The 17,870-nt window shown below is 39.3% G+C and overlaps 1 protein-coding gene across 1 annotated transcript in view; it reads left to right on the forward strand.

The window, feature by feature from the left end:
* LOC149189126 (heat shock protein 90-5, chloroplastic-like) overlaps positions 1-17,655 on the forward strand; it is a 39,580-nt gene extending 21,925 nt beyond the window's left edge. Inside the window, exons 5-6 of the mRNA XM_089413158.1 lie at positions 17,015-17,107; positions 17,280-17,655. Of these exons, the coding sequence (XP_089269284.1) occupies positions 17,015-17,082 (68 nt within the window). The 3' untranslated portion in view covers positions 17,083-17,107; positions 17,280-17,655. The remainder of the gene's footprint in view (positions 1-17,014; positions 17,108-17,279) is intronic.
* The last annotated feature ends 215 nt before the right edge of the window (positions 17,656-17,870 follow it).

Below are 17,870 nucleotides of genomic sequence, written 5' to 3' on the forward strand. Positions count from 1 at the left end.
TGAAGAAGCCATCCCCATGCTCGTCAATGGGCATAGGTTAAAGATCTACAGGGAGCCCCTTTCCAAGCAGGAATTCATTGAGAATCTGTTATGAAACCAGCTCACAAAAAGATAGAAAAGAGAGATCCACGCCTTAGAATTCAGCCTCTTCGAGGGGGCAACCTCCTTTACATTACATAAATGAACAATTCTTGGATGATACAAATGAAAATACCTCCTTTCTATATATAGGAGTCTAAGTGGTCCCAATACAATCAAAGCCTACATAACAATAATATTGTAGGGCACAACAATAAGAATAGTGGGCTTCTATGTGGCACAATAGTAACAATATGGGCACTACATGGGTACATCAATATAAATAAGGGGTATAACTACAATAGTAATGGGGTAATCACTAGTATTATAGGGACCCAACATGCCCCTCTCCTTCAAAAAAGTGTTGTCCTCAACGCTTGAGTAGTTCAGGATACTTCTGCATAAAATTCTCGTCCTCCCATGTGGAATCTTCAGCGGATAAGTTCTTCCACTTGATAAGGTACTCTGAAATTGATTGATTTCGTAGCTGTCGAGTTCTTGTTTCTATAACTGCTTCCGGTTCCAATATAATTTTTCCTTCTTCGTCAAGTTCTGGCAATATTGTTTGAACCGGGAGCTTGTCGCCTATAACCTTCTTTAAGCATGAAACATGGAAAACTGGGTGCAATCGAGAAGCTGCGGGAAGCTCCAATTTGTATGCCATAGTACCAATCTTTTGCAACACCTTGTACGGACCATAATACTTTGGTGATAATTTATTATCCTTCTTAGCTTGCTTGAGGGACATTTTCTTATATGGTTGTAGCCGTAGGAATACCCAATCACCTACATCAAAACTTCTTTCACTGCGATGCTGATCTGCCTGTTGTTTCATTCTATTCTGTGCCAACACAAGGTTATCCTTTAAGAGTTGGAGGACTTGTTGTTGATGTTCGATGTGATGTTCCACTGCCTGAACCTTAGAATTTTCTCTTAAATATGATGTGATGGATGGTGGTTGATACCCATAAAGTGCCATAAATGGGGTCATTTTTGTTGCTGTATGAAAGGAAGTGTTATACCACCATTCAGCCAGAGGCAACCATTTGACCCATTGTGTCTGTTTATCAGATACAAAGCAACGAAGGTATCCTTCCAAACATTTGTTTACTATCTCAGTTTGCCCATCAGATTGAGGATGATAAGATGAGCTATGAGCTAACTGAGTACCAAGACAAGAAAATAATTCTGTCCAAAAATTTCCAGTGAAAATGGGATCTCTGTCACTTACAATAATCTTTGGGTTTCCATGTAGCTTTTGAATTGTTTCCATAAATGCAGTAGAAACTGTACTGGCTTTAAATGGATGTGATAATGCACAAAAGTGTGCATACTTGGTAAGTCTGTCAACTACCACCATGATGACACTCTTTCCCTCAGACTTGGGTAAACCTGTGATAAAATCCATTGATACCTCCTCCCAACGTTGGCTTGGAATGGGTAAAGGTTGTAATAGACCCGTGTCTTAATTGTTTCAACTTTATTTTGTTGGCAAACCAAACATTCTGCCACAAACTTATGAATATCTGATTTAAGGCCATCCCAAAAAAATTCCTTCTTAACGCTGTGGTAAGTTTTTAAAAATCCTGAGTGCCCTCCTAAGGGAGAAGTGTGCAATTCCATAAGAATCTTTTGTTTTAGCTGGGAATTCTTACAGAGGTATAAGCGATCTTTGTACCATAACGAATCATTTTTCCAGCTAAATGTATCAGACGTACTGGAATCTTGTTGTAGCTTTCGAATAAGTGCCCATACTTCTTCGTCATTCTTCCATTCCTCCCTTGCTTCATTTATCCAATCTGGTTGGATGATAGAAATAGCGCACAACAATGCTTCCACATCCTCATCCTTCCTTGAGAGTGCATCTGCCACCACATTTTTCTTCCCTTTTTGTAGATGATTTCAAAGTCATAACCCAACATCTTTGTGACCCACTTTTGTTGCTCTTCAGAGGATAATCTTTGTTCTAAAAAGTATTTAAGGCTATCATGATCTGTTTTTACCTTGAAGTGTCTTCCCATTAGGTAGGGTCGCCATTTCTTAAGTGCATGGAGTATTGCCAACATTTCCTTCTCATAAATAGATTTTCTTAGAAACTTTCCCTTGATTGGACGACTTTCAAAGGCAATGGGTCTTTCATCTTGCATTAGAACAGCACCAATTCCATTTCCTGAAGCATCACATTCCACAGTAAAGGTTTTTGTGAAGTCCGGTGTAGCTAAGACCGGTGCTTGGCACATTGCCTCTTTAAGATATTCAAAGGCCTTTGTTGCTTCCGGAGTCCATGAAAATGCATCTTTCTTCAATAATGTCGTTAGAGGTGCTGCTATTCTCCCATAATTCTTAACAAACTTGCGATAATACCCTGTCAACCCAAGAAATCCGCGCAAATGCTTTATGGATGTGGGGATTTTCCATTCCTTAATGGCTTTAATTTTGGTAGGGTCTACCTTAACTCCTTCATGAGATACAATATGACCCAAATATTCCACCTCCTGGACTCCAAAGAAACATTTGGATCTTTTAGCATATAATTGTTTCTCTTCCAATAGTTGTAGCACCCTGTCGACATGTTCAACATGATCCTTCCAAGACTTGCTATAGATAAGTATATCATCAAAAAATACTAACACAAATTTTCTAAGGAATGGTTTGAAAATTGAATTCATTAAACTTTGAAATGTTGAAGGTGCATTGGTAAGGCCAAAAGGCATGACCAAAAATTCATAATGACCCTCATGAGTTCTAAATGCCGTTTTCAGAATGTCTTCAATCTTCATTCTGATTTGATGATATCCTGAACGAAGATCCAACTTGGTGAAGTAAATTGATCCATGCAATTCATCCAGTAATTCATCAATGATAGGAATGGGGAACTTATCTTTAATAGTGAGCTTGTTGAGCTCCCTATAATCCGGACACATGCGCCATGATCCATCCTTCTTGTGCACCAATACTACTGGAGCAGAGAAAGAACTTTGACTCGGTTGAATTATACCAGCCTCTAGCATTTCTGCAACCATACGTTCAATTTCACTTTTTTGGACATAGGGATATCTGTACGGCCTTATGTTTGGAGGAACACTTCCTGGAATCAGATGAATAGCATGATCATGATCACGCATAGGTGGGAGACCTTTGGGAGTCTCAAATACCTTGGAATGATTGTCCAGGACTTTTTGGAGATTTGGAGAAATAGATGATTCTAATGTGGAAACATCTAGCGAACATAATTGTGCAATTACATCCCTTTGCTCCTTTTTTAGAAGCTTTGTCATACCATTAGAGCTGATTATCTTTCCTGGTTTCCCTGCAATACCCCTTAATTCAACTTCCTTTCCTTCCACAGAAAATTTCATGAAAAGTTCTTGAAAATTAAAAGCTATTGTACCCAAGGATTGTAGCCATTGGACTCCTAGTACAACATCAGCACCTCCCATTGGAATGGAAAGCATTGGGCTAGTCAATACATATTCTCCCATGGATAGCTTGATATTATGGCACTTTCCAGAGCAATTTATTGTTCCTCCATTTGCAATCATCACTTGACACTCTGGTGCTGGATATAGGAAGCAATTCAATTCTTTTGCTACCCTACAATGAATAAAATTGTGGGTGCTTCCTGAATCAATCAACACTATCACCTTTTTCTTCTTGATTTGTCCTTCTATCTTGATGGTTTGAGGAGTGGTAATTCCTGCCAATGCATTACAAGATATGGTTGGATTTATTTGTTCTTCATATAGGCTTTGTTCCTGGAATATATCCTCTTCTTTTGACCTTTCTTGCTCCTTTTCTTCTTCCTCTTCACAATCTATGTAGAATAATTTCTTCTCAGCACACTTATGACCTTTTGTGTATTTGCTATCACAATTGTAACAAAGCCCTTTTGCTCTTTTTTCTTCCAATTGTTGCGGTGTCAACCTTGTAGGTTGTGGAAGACTATGGGCAACAACACTTCCATCTTTATAGTTGTGAATGATATGCTTCCTAGTTGCCATAATTTTGCTTTCCATTTTTCTTGCTAACCTGAATGCCTTCTCTAATGAATCAGGTTCCCAAAGGCGCACATCATGTTGGATATTATCCTTTAAAGACCCTATGAACACATCAATCCTATGCTCCTCTGGAATATCTTTTATCCTTATGTTCAATTTTTGGAACTCCTCAATGTGCTCCATTATTGAACCCTTTTGTTTGAGATTCATCAATTGGCTAAAAAAAGTGTTGCTTTTTGTATCCTCATAATGTGCTATCAATTCTTCCGTAAAAATTTCCCAAGTGATAAATTGTTTACGAGAACAAAGCCATTGATACCATACAAACTGATTTGGTTCCAAATATAAAGTTGCCATACGTACCTTTTGTGTGTTTTGCACATTATTGAGATCGAAGAATTGCTCCATCTGTAATATCCATGTGGCGGGATCCTTGCCATCAAACTTCCTCACATCGATTTTTGGAACATGGTGAGTCTTCGATCCAACATTAGAGTCTATGGAATCATGATTAACATTTCTTTTATTCTCATCATGAGTTTCCTTTACTACCTTTTCACCATTAGTGACCCTTTCTTGTAGCAACTTCTTCAATTCATCCATCTTATCATCCATGCCATCAAATTTAGCGTCAATCTTAGCTTCCATGCCATCCATCTTAGCTTCCATGCCCTTTATCTTAGATTCCACGCCATTTACCTTAGATTCCACGCCACTTATCTTAGCTTCTGTTAGCTTTTGTGAGCGTGACATTTGTTGCACTTGTTCTTGTAATTTTGATATATCATGTAGCATTTCTTCCTCTTCTTCATGAGTCATGCTAGAGCTTTCAGGTTCATTACTAGGTGTTTGCATTTTCTTTCCTCGGGGCATCAGTTACCGATAATAATGCTTTACTATGCCCTTTGAATTCCGTTAAACCAAGCTTACACAAAAATTTAAAAAAAAACTACACACCTTTTTTCACTTTATAGAGGCCTGATATTGAATCTGATGTATCTCTGTGATTTCGGATCATCCAGTTCTGAAATTGTTATCTGTAGTAGCCTTCTGCGTCCTCTTTCCAGTGCCACAAGTCTGAGCCAAATTGGATTCTCCAAGGAAGAGTTATGTGAAATCTCCCACAGTGACTTGCTTTTAGACTGGTTCAGTAGAGCAAACTTGTACGACGTGCCACGAGTCACTGTTTCAACCTTTGAATCTGAAACTCACCCACAATAAACTACTGTCCGTTCGATTTATGTACCTTTTTACAAAATTTCAATCCGATCCTCAGAGAGAGAGTTATGACGAATTTCCCCAGGTCACCTGTTTTGAATGTAATTCAGGAGTTTGCAAAAAGACCAACTTCCTCAGATCATATCTCCGAAAATATCGCGAGAAAAGTTCTGAAATTCGGACCCAAGGTTCAGCGCCAATTCTTCTCAAATGGGTTTTTTTTGCGACTTTTGAAACGTCACAGAAACAAAGTTATAGCGAAAATTCCACGATGACCTGTTTGGAGCAGCGAAACCCTAGAATCCAAAGCTCTGATACCAAATGTTATGAAACCAGCTCACAAAAAGATAGAAAAGAGAGATCCACGCCTTAGAATTCAACCTCTTCGAGGGGGCAACCTCCTTTACATTACATAAATGAACAATTCTTGGATGATACAAATGAAAATACCTCCTTTCTATATATAGGAGTCTAAGTGGTCCCAATACAATCAAAGCCTACATAACAATAATATTGTAGGGCACAACAATAACAATAGTGGGCTTCTATGTGGCACAATAGTAACAATATGGGCACTACATGGGTACATCAATATAAATAAGGGGTATAACTACAATAGTAATGGGGTAATCACTAGTATTATAGGGACCCAACAGAATCTGAGTAAAACCGTGTTGGTAGTGGAGCAGGTCTCTGCCTCCACTCCACCCACACCTTGAAAAAAAAACAGAAAATACAGAAAAAAAAGAATAAAAGATTCCTAGGTGAAAACCTCTTGGAGGCACCCAGTGCAAGAAGTGAGGTTGAAAACCTCCTGGAGGTGCCCCAGCTGTCTCATAAAAAAAAAAAGGAGAAAAAGAAAAGGATGAAAAAAAAAAAAAACCTAACTTCTTTTGAATGCATTGCAGGTTGCAGGAGGGTCACACAAGAGAAAAAAGACATGGCCAAGTTGCATACACCCTTGATAGCTCATTCCTCCATCGCCATTGTCTTTTCCCAGGCCTTGGTCTCGCTTGTTCTGAAAATTTTGCATCCTACAGGAAACTCTGTGCATTCTACAGGAGGCTCTTGTAGAAACTACAGAAAGCTCAAAATCAAGTTCAGAGAAGAATCTGAGGGCTAAAAATTTGTCCAGAAGGCTTGTGGACCTCCCTGCCACCATTCATCCACCTAATTCTCCATTCCATCCCTGCACACCCACACTTCCACTCGCTTTTCCTTCCCTGCACAGAAAACACAGAAATTCTGTTTCTTTCGTTTTTAAACAAAAAAAATGATGATGAATAAAACAACAACATTCTTCACTTGTTTCTTACCTGATGTATTCCAGTTGTTACTCCTTTCCTTCAGAACCTTTTGCAGCTGTCTCTTCAGTCCCTGCTCAAGCATCAACCAGAAATTTTAGAGGGAGAAGCAGCTACAGGAAATCCTGCAGGATTCCTGTAACAACTGATCCCTTTAAAAAAACAAGCTCCAGAGGCAGGGTCAGTGCAGCGAAGATGTATACAATGTACAAGGAGCGGTGCCTGATCGAAAATCACCAGCAGAAGCCACCAGTTTAGAGGCCATGAGCACTAGCAGTAGCAACAATAAAAAACAAAGTGTCAAAGTCCAAGCATGCAGAGCATGGTAGCGACTAACAGGTAAGTGGCTAAACTTGTTCCTCTGTTGCATGAATATTATTTAGGAACTGCATGAACCATTGAGATGGTCGTGATCAAATGAATTTGGTGGCCAACTCACTAGCCACCCTCATTGAGTTCAAACACACATCATCCAATTCAAACAGTAGTTCAGAAGACACAATCAGCACGTGTGGTCTGTCAACTCAGGAAGAAAAACTCAGAACCGGTAGCGGTGGCGGCGTATAACAAGAATAATGGAAGTGATGGCGAGCAGGCGACATGAAATACAATAATGGCACTGGAGTAGGACCAACGGTCTGGATGGGGATAACGTACCCATCCTGCCACCTCACCTCGTCACAGTAGATCACGCCATCAGCTTAAGTACACTACGGTTGAAGCCTCCACCACCTTTTGTTTTCATTTGCATCGACGAGTTCTCGACTGCAGTAAATCACCTACCACCTTCAGAGCATCAAACCAGTCATTCTTTGCCAGTTTTCAAAACCCTCCTACTTATCAGGCTCTACAGGAGCACTATCGCATTCTACAGGAACAGGAACACCGTCTACAAGAGGCTTTCTACAGGAAGGCCAGAGAGTAGCTCTGCAAAGGAAAAATTCGGAATTTTTGCCAAATTCAAGATCGAAAATAGGTAGGCTCAGAAACCCACACTGCATGTGATATATCTATACAAGGTGGTGGGATTAGAAGCAAAGTATTGGGTTGAAAAGGAAAGGAACGTGAGCACAAAACTCTGCCTGTGTTTTTCTGAATTCTATACCGTCTCTCCATCTTCTTCTCTGCACTAAAAGTCTGTCTTTTTCTTCCCTGTATTCTTCTGTAAAAAATAGGTGCAACCATAGAAAATCAAGCCTATGAAAAAGTGTGAATTTGCATTTGGAAGCCTGTTCATTTTGTGAGAAAGAAGAAAAGCATTGTTTCATATACTCTCTGTTTTGTCAAAATAGTGATTTCCTCCAAAAAAGAAAAAACCCGAGAAGTAAATTCAGGTTGAGAACAGGGTTTGAAGGGAGGAAAAATTGCACATTGCTATTGTGAAAGAGAGAAACACGAAAAATTCCCTCTATGATTCCAGAAAGATAAACCTCAGCTATTCCTTTGTTTCCGATTTTGAAAGTTGTTGCCTTCTTCCTCACCTGAGCATTTCCAGAAGTCACTAAACACCATGCCAGGAGGTTTTATGAGAAAGGAGCCTTTGAACTCCAACAAATTGCATGAACACCCAGAAGTGGTAGCCCTCTTCACCAAGGCAAACTAGATGCCTTTCTTTGAGAGAATTCATGGATATGATGAGGAGGTGACCTTGGAATTCTTAATGTCCTTAAGACCCCATTCAAAAAAACATGATACAGTCAGTTTCAGGGGTCTGACCATAGAGCTTACACCAGAATTTATCAGCAAAATCATAGGTCTTCCACTTGGGCTCCCTTGGAGCAAAGAAGAAAAACCACTAGGACAGGTTGCTAAAAAGACATTTTTTCAGCCTGATGAACATCCTGTAGAGGATAAGAATGGGATCAGAAGGACAAGTTTACCTCATCCATGGGGTGAGGTCAGCTACCAGATCATGAAATATATCTCTTGTGAAGGAAGATACAGTATAGTCTATGGTTATCACTTCAGATTATTGCATGAATTAAGATATGGAATGGACCTACCTACAGCTAGAAAACTCAGTCTGCCATATTTTCTCCTCTAGTCTTTGATAGAGTGTGGCACCAAATTGAATGCAGGGGTTCCAGACCAACTGGCCCACCATGGGCTCATTAAATTTTTTGTAGAGGATGCCTTCCACACATACACCATCCCTATACCCTGGGAAATTTTCAGGAATATGACTAGGGAGGACAACATAAAAACTCTCATAGATGAACTTAGTCCATATGGCAGTGAAGAGGAGGAGCAGACAGAGGAACTTGAAAAGGAAATCCATGAGGAAGCACAAAATATTCAAGTAGAAGAAGAAAAAGAGGAAAAACAGAGAGAAGAAGAGAAAAATGACACAACCACAGTTGAACCTAAGGCAGAGAAGGAAACAACATCAAAAGCAGAAAAGAGGAAGAGGACAAAAGCTGAGAAGAAGAAGACCAAGACAGCTCAGAAGAAGACTGCCACTGGAAAGGTAGAAACTCAGCAAGAAAAGGAGAAAACACCACTTGAGACAGCAGAAATTAAAACAGAAACAGTAGACACAGGCAAAACTACAGAGGGTGAAGAAGAAAAACAGCAGGAAGAAGTATCCCCTGAAACACTGGCAAGGGAAGCAGCAGCTGTTCTTGCTGCATTGAGCACTCCAGCTAAGCAAAAGGGAAAAATAAAAATACAGACATCGATGTATTTCAAAGCCCGGAGGAGCACCAGAATCAAGGTGGGCAAGCCCCAGCCACCATCGAAAGAACCCATTATCATTGAGGATGCACCTACTGTGACAAAGGAGGAATCTCCCTCCAAAATCTCCATCACCTACGAGAGAGGGAGTCCTAAGACCTCCACCTGGAAGGAAAGGATCAAATTGATGGACTCTAAAGCAGTCCTACAGGAGGCACAAACCTCTCTACAGGAGACACTGGCCAAGCTCAAAGAAACTGAAAAACTGGAAAGGAAGGCAGAGGAACAGTCCCAAGAGGAAGGTGAGGCAAAAAAAAATACCAGAACCTGGACCTCAGCCTAACTTAGGCTCCTATTACAATCTTCTGGAGGGTGGGAATATTATCCCACAAAAATTTGTTGTGCCTCTTTTCTTTGAACTAGAAAAAGAAAGAGTCAAGACCCACACCTGGATCCAGATTTCTAAATCTAAAGGAGTTGAACATATAGGGCACATGGAAAACAAGTTGAGAGAGATGAGTAGGGAGTTGAGCATGGTAAGGCACACAAAGAGCATTAGAAGAGCTCAACTACAGGAAGAAAATGAATTGTTGAAAAAGCAGCTACAAGAAAGGGAACCTCAAGGAGGAAATAAGCTGCCAATCTTGGAAGGACAACAACAAAAAGAGGGACCCAAGGTAGATAGTGAAGTAGCAAAGAAATAACAACAAGAAGAAGAACCACAGACAGATAGTGAAACAGTGATGAAACAGCAGCAAGAAAGAGAATCTCAGGCAGCAACTGAAGTGCTGATTTTGAAAAAGCAGCTGCAGGAAAAGGAAGCCCAGTTAGCCTGCATGGCCAGTTGGGCAATGGAGGCATTGCAGTGCAGACAACCAGCTAAATCCTATGCATTGTATCTCAAAGACCAATGGCTCCAATTCTAGATTAAGACATTGGCCCAAAGGGGCACAATCCCATTTCAAGATTATGGTCAGTTTATGCATTTATGTGATCATAGTTCAGTCGAGGATAAAGCAAGGCTAGCAGAATTTTACCTACACAACATGGCACTTCCTGACATGAATTTATGGGATCCAAATGCTGCATTGGGGGACTTACAGCTGATGGCTATGGCTTCTTGGATGAGCCATGAAGAAAAGAGGGCAGTGGAAATTCATAAGATAATGGCAAAAGAGCTAAGTGAGCCCCTAATGATAAGGGCAGAAATAGCAGAACCATTAGCTCTCATCTATCCTGACCAACACCTTGCAGCCAATCCCCAAATTCTCCCTAATTATGTTGACAGGAAAGCACAAGCTATTGGTCATTTTGAAGATATGGAGAGATTGTTTGGCGATGACTGCCTTCATGCATGCATGAGAAGGTGAAATACATTGCCACATAGCTTAAGGATCATGGAGTATCACTCCCCAAATAGAATGAGGGAGGCCATGAGGAGAGTGCCCCTATATAAATACTCAATGCAAAACTTGAAAGCCAACTGGATTGGTCTTAAGTTCAGTCCTCCACTACTGTTAGGACTGTTGGAAGGAGTTAAGGAGGACGAAGAACAGAAACAATGGGAGGAAGTGGACAGGAAAGCAGGTTTCCATGATAGGGAAGAAGACATCACATCAGAGGCTTGGGATGTCAGGGAATCTGTCAGAGCTATTAAATATCAAGAGCTAGATTAGTTGCTCAAAGGATGAGCAACCCATTCAGCAGGGGGGTGATGATGCGCCCCAGAAATGGGTAACTAAATGGGCTCATTCTGCCTATTATTTTGATTTAATCCACCATTCTCAATAGTTTTGTGCATGTTTTTGAATATATTTATGTCAATAGAGTGAATGGAGATGGTCACTTTGCCATGTAGTCTAATGAATGTTTATTGCAGATTTTTTGGACAATTTTTGACAAAAACAAGGAAATTATGAGCAAATGGTAGCCAAACTCGAGAGAAACAGGGAAAAGGACTTGTAGGAGGGGTGTCTCCTTCATTAATGACCCCTTCATTGAATTCTTCATCAGCAGCTCGGAGTACAAAGGCCCACATTGATGATTCCAAGGGGCAGCCGAGCAAGCCAAGTAGGGCTGATGTTATCTTCAATTCTAGGAAGCCGAGTTCCCTAATTTTAGGAGGATTGTTGGGAGTCCCCACTTGTATAAATAAGAAGGCTTTGAGCCTCAGTAGATTCGCCAGTTCTTAGTATATTTTCGCACTTTTGTGCAGCATTGCACTCAGCTCATTTCCGAGCGCTTTTTGAGAACAATTTTTATGTGATGTAACTGCTATTTTTGATAATGAAGATGAACAAAGTTTTGAGCCAGCACTAATTTTTTCCAGAGGGCTGAAGCTCTTGGGTTAGGGCCCAACCCAAGCTACCCAACACCTCCTTTTTGTACTTATATGTTTTTGTTTCCATTCATGAGTTAATTTCTGCTGCATATACTCATTTTACTGCATTGGATTAGGTTGCTTTTGATGGTTAGAATAGTTGTTTTTGCTTCAAGTTGCTTAAGTAGGTTGTTGCAGTGACAGAAAAATATCCAAAAAGGCTAATAGTAGGTCTTTATCTCCTTTCCCCCTCCTTGGGACTATGATCTGAGGTCAAGGCACTATTGCTGCCACCAAAAACACAGTTTTTTGCTCCTTCATGCAACTACTAGTGTGATACTTTGATTTTGAAAAGTTGATATTGTTTCAAATTTAATTGCTTAGATCATTTTATGCCCTTTTGCCATAGTTATCTCGCATGATTTTCTGTTCATAAGGTATTGTTCAACATTTTTCTGGTTTTAGGTAAAAAATTAGGTTAAGATAGACAAAACTATGTTTTCGATTCTTGCTTTGGTTAGTTTTGAGAAGTAAGTGTGCAGATCTCTTGTAGGACATTCTAGCTCATCATTCCTCCATAAAACAACCAACACTAGCTCACCTCTCATAGATCCCCCAGCTCATTCGCCACATTTCGCCAATCTACCCTAATTTCTGCGTTGTTTTTCCATAAAACTGTTTTCTTGCCATTTGAACAAATCCAACCATCTCCTTCGCCCCTGATCTTCGTTGACAAGTTATAGACCCCTAAAAACCTTCATCCAACCTTAATTTCCCCTTTCCCATCATTTTTTTCACCTTCAAACCTCCAAAAACCACTTTCGACCTCTTCTTATAGATCCTCTTTTAGAACCTCTTGTAGATCCCCTGAAGCCTCCTGTAGAACTTCCTGTGAGTGATTTTTCGAAGTCTGATCACAATGGAAGTCTTCAGAAGGGTACTAGGGACTTATTAGTACCTCTCCACACCTTCCTCGCCATCTGCAAAAGCCAACTCCATCTCCCTTTGCCACCAAACCTCTGCACAATCACAACTAGTCAAATAATAAGCATAATAATTCCACATAAAAATACTCAAAAGTAAAAAAAGATGATTTCTTCTCATTTCTCTTCAGAAGTAGCTTGAATAAATGCAATTTACCTTTTCAGTAGTCAATGGCACCCATTTCAGTAGTTTCCATCTCTTTTCTTGCAAAAGTAGGGTTAGTGGGTAAACTAGGGTTTGCTGGTGTTTGCTAGGGTTTGCATTTCATTCCAGTTTTCCCTCTCTTTATACAAGTAGAATAGCCCCTGTAGAGCTAGCTTCCTTTCATCACAGTTAAAGCTTCTTCTGAGAACTCATAGAAGTTGGCTTAAGCTCCTAGCGAACTTGCACCATCTAATCAAGTGACAGCCTGCAGTAAGAGCTAGTACTTGTGCATACAGCACTGCTGCTTCCAAGTTTGTTACGAACTACCAGGTTGATAAAAGTAAAGAAGGAAGCCCCAGGATTTGCAGCATTATTGCTGCAATACTGGAGCTCACCGGTACCCTACAAGGAAGGCACTGGACTAAGTGACAATAATGGTGTGGCGGCCCATTGTCACCACAACCAAAACTCCCTGCTCATTATGAATTTTCACCAATGGGAGGAGTCCCTATATATAATAAGTCACCTAATAGGTGTTATAAGCCTAGAGGTGTAAGGTGACAAAGAGGCCTACAAGGGAAAGGCACAATTTAGGCATAAGGCATCAAGAGGAAGAAGTTTGCTTTCCTTGAAAAGGCCAAATTAGGGCAACATAAGACCTAGGGTTTGATTTTTTTAGGTTGAGAGTTGGGATGACTAAAGGTCAAGATGCCAAGAAAGGGCTTCCTACAACATATTCCAACAAGGTTAAGACACACGAAACCCTCAAGAGGCCCCCAAGTTGAAGCTATAACTAAACTAGGGTTTACGCTAGGGAAAATATCTAGGGCAAGGGAGATTATTCATAAAAATAGAATGAATGCCCACCAAGGGGAATGATTTTGTGGCAACCACTCAACCCTCGATGTTTAGACTTTCCATGACCCAAATTCCCTCTCCTTGTCACTGAGAGCCCTAGTTGGTCGCTTGGCCATTCAGAGGACCAAGATAGGTAAGAGAGAGAAAGTAAACTTTATGGATGAAAATTGACTTTATCACCAAATAAGGATGGGCGATGCCTAGTCCTAGTGTTGATGGAGTGTATGGATTCATTAGGTTGGCTAAAACTTGCAAAGGAGTAAGGATATTTTGATGCCCTAACATCATAACCCTAAGTATTTTCTTTGTGCGGGACCAAAATTCACTTGGGAGAGCTAATGTAAGATCACCAAGGGGCTTTCCATTCACATATCATACAATGAGTAATGCATGCAATAATATGACTTAGCATCCACAAAGTTGATACTCAACAAAATTAAGGCACAATATTTAATCTAGATCACCGATTTATTCTATATATTAGACATGAAATCAATTTTTTTCAATAAAAGAGCACTTGCAAGACAATATGCATGTACAATCCAATCATTGATCCAAGGCAACTTCTCCAAAGACAAGAATATACCTCCAATACAAAGTATACTCCATAGATCACATCTCTCCAATAGGAAAAGAGGCTCGAATTCTCAAGAAGAGACGCTGAATTCACAAGTGATGATGATGACAAATGAGAAAATCCTTTCCTTTATTTATATGAGGAGGACAAGTATAATTTTTAGTCTAAAAGCCCCTAAAAGACAAGTAAAATCATAATGATGCATTGGGTTACAAGTCAACCCATCTAGCTTAGACAATAAATCAAATGAGAGCCCACATGTGTGAGCAGTGAGGCCTCAAAAGGCTGATGTCATCAAATAAATGATCTCCATGTGGCATGCGTTGAGGCTTTTGGGTAGAAAGTGTGGTGTAAAAGCCTTTAAAAATCATTATTTGAGGGTTTTCCCTCAAATATCCATCAATATCACTCTGCGGTTCCCAGAATTATCATTTGAGGGTTGGCATTTTGATATTCTTTTTATTTTATTTTGTGGCCATGATATGCTCTTTATTTTTATTTTAGCTGCATCAACCTCTTAGGGCAAAGTTTCGGGCCCAACCTAGGTATGTAGATGTATGGGTGTCAAATCCCAGAAAACTAAGGGTCAATGGAACCTGAAGAATGGAGGTGGAACATGGGCTTGTAATGTAAGATGAAAAGTGGAAAGTATGGAATAGGGATAAATGGAACAATGCTATCTCAATCAACCCCTCCTATACCCATTGGGCCATTAGGGGAGGCCCCATTGGACTAAGATCGAATATTAACACCCCCCCATTTAAGGTGAGGGAACAAGATCACAGTCAAATCCCCTCTTTCTTCCAGGTCATCCCATAATACATATAAAATGCCCAAATACAAACAAGAATAAGCACCAAATTGCAAAATGAATAAATTAGCCTTTGATTGGAAGCCAACCTTCGTTCATGTGCTTTTGTTGGATGGGTGAGAATGTATATGACTAATGCAGGTGGTGGGGATACAATGGCAGATTGTCAGCTAGTGGTGGCTGTTAGTGGCTACATGGTTGGTCGGATGGATGTGAAGATTGGGAGAAATTTTTTCTCCTATAGGGGCACCCACTTTGGTGGGTAATGTTAGTTTTTGTAGCATCGGATGGTGTTCTAGTATTTATAGTTGTCAGAGAGGCTAATAAACACTAGGACTCCATAACCCAGAAAAGTTTTAGGAAAATCCACTTAGAAGTGCCTCAATTAAGTTAGTTAATCAGTAATTAAATTTTTCCTAAGTCTTAAGGAAAATGATTAATTAACAGTAATTAATTGAGGAAGGTGATGTTTCTCTAGAAAATCACATTGATCGACTAGGAAATAATCTTAGTCGTTGATTAAGTTTTAATCTTGGTCGTTGGAGTCCCAACTAGAGATTATAGGAAGAAGTCGATGGGTAAATGGTGGAATACACTTGAGATTGATTTCCTTGGGCAGTTTGACTTTCTAGAGAGCAACAATTGTTCGCTGGAAGAGTTCGAGCCAAAGAAGGGAAGCAAGGACAGAGAGAGGTAAAGACAGTGAGTTCGGAGGAAACTTTCTAGATCCTAAGAGTAGCTTGTAGAGAGGCAGAGATAGCCATAGAGAGGATGACGCAGGTGTTGCGCAGACGTCTATAGAGGGAAATTCAATTTAGCTAGAGGAAGGGTCGTTGCAAGTGCTAGTGGCCAAAAGAAATTCCAAAGGGCCAAGCCAGAGGCTTCCAGACCAATGATAGTGAGTCAGAAACTAATCAGAGGCAGTTCCAGGCCAATGAGTTTCAAGCATGCGCAGAGTTGGTGCAGGGCCTATGCAGAGGCGTTGGAGAGCCAGTTCGATTGGCTTGATTGAGCCAAGATTGCTTGTGGGGATGAGGAAAAATTCCTCACAAGATTTTTACCAACATTTTTCTTTGTAGGATTAGAAAATTTAAACATCAAGTTGTACTCGGAATTTCTCACTGTTGCTTAATAATAAAAACCTTCCGTTGTTGCATGGGTTTTCCCAAGTTGGGTTTTTCTGGGGACTTTTGTCCAAAAATAACAATGTTATAATTGTGTATGCTAGTATTTTCTCAATTTCCAGTTTATCTTCCACAATGTTTAATTTTTTGAATATTGCAATGTGATTAATTCGTTGTTACCATAGCAATAAACTATTAAAGTGATTAACAGTTAGAAGAATTAATTTTGGTTACTGCAATAGAATTCCAGTTGTGAAATTGTCGCAATTAATAGTTTGTAGAGTGGACTTTCTTTTATCTTTGTCTCCCTTGTCGCATCTGGTTTTGTGTAACTATTGAAATGAATCATGGAAGTTTGCCTTATTACCTCTATGACTCCTTCGTGCTCAGTTACCTAAAAAAGATGGCGGTACAGGACATAGAGAATGGATTTGGTATTGGTTGGTCAGTTAAGAAGATAAAATTGCAAATGTCGCTCAACTATAAGAGGTTTCGTTGCAACCAAACAAGAAAAATAAAAAAAATACCTCAAGATCAAAGAATGAAACAAATACCATTTGACATAACTTTTAAAGTATGGAAAGAACTTGTAAAATCATATGAGAAGTTGGATGCACAAAGAAAGGCCGACAATGAAAGCATTCAGGTGAATTTTTCATTAAACGTTATTTAGAATGTATTAATACTTATAAGTATCTTAGACATGTATTTGTGTGAAAATAAATTGAATCGGTTTATGTTTAAGGACAAGGCATCCAAGGCGAGGTTAACCAAGATAAAAGTCACTCATCGTAGTGGCCAGAAAGGTTTAAAAGCACTGATAACAACCTTTGTAAGTATATTAAACATGTGATACTTTTTTAATAAAATTTGTACTAGAAGAAAGTCATTGTTATCTAATTTCTCCATATTTACTGATTGACAGGAACTAAAATATGGAAGACCTCCAAATCATTTGGAAAAGGAGGCACTGCAGCAAAAGAGATGGGTTGAATTTGTTGTTTGGATGGACTCTATGGTATGTAATCTTAGTTGGATTTCCAATATACTTTTGAACTGTATTTTCATTTTATTTTTTAGTACTATTAGATATTATATCTTACCTAATTTTATGGCTAGCATTGTATAAAAAAAACTTGCGTTGTGTTATGTAATTAATACTAACATGTAATATTGAATTTTTTTGCCAGAACACTATAGGTAATGATTGCCAAGATGATGATCACGATGATGATCCAAACTATGCTCAACATATATCAGGAGATGATGAGGATGAGGATGATGGTGGTGAAGGAGGAGATGATGATGATAGTTGTGGTGTTGGTGATGATGTGGATGAGACTAATGAGGATGGTCAAGATGATCATGAGGATGATCTTGGTGGTGGTAGCTAGGCATGCACATGCATTGTTTTTGATGAAGAAATTATTGTGTAGAATGACATTGTTATGTTTAGATGGGTGTTGTGAATTTACCCTATATCAATGAAACATTTTGATTTGGTAATCATACGATGAGTTTGATTTGATTAAAGATGATGATGATATTATCATTATTATATTTTTATTTGATTTATATATTGGAAAGTATCATCATTATTTTGATAGAGAATTATAATGTATGGTGATATTACCATCTTTGGATGTATGTTGTTAATTTATCGTAGAATAATGATATTCATGAAATATTTTGATATGTTAATCATATTTGAATTTTAGTTGTTTTGATTAAAAATAATACTGATCTTATTAGTATTATGTTGCTATTTTATACATGTGTTG

This window comes from Pinus tabuliformis, chromosome 3_1, assembly GCF_031772625.1.
Source record: "Pinus tabuliformis cultivar Carrire ecotype Pingquan chromosome 3_1, CPIR1, whole genome shotgun sequence".
Classification (NCBI taxonomy): Eukaryota; Viridiplantae; Streptophyta; class Pinopsida; order Pinales; family Pinaceae; genus Pinus; species Pinus tabuliformis.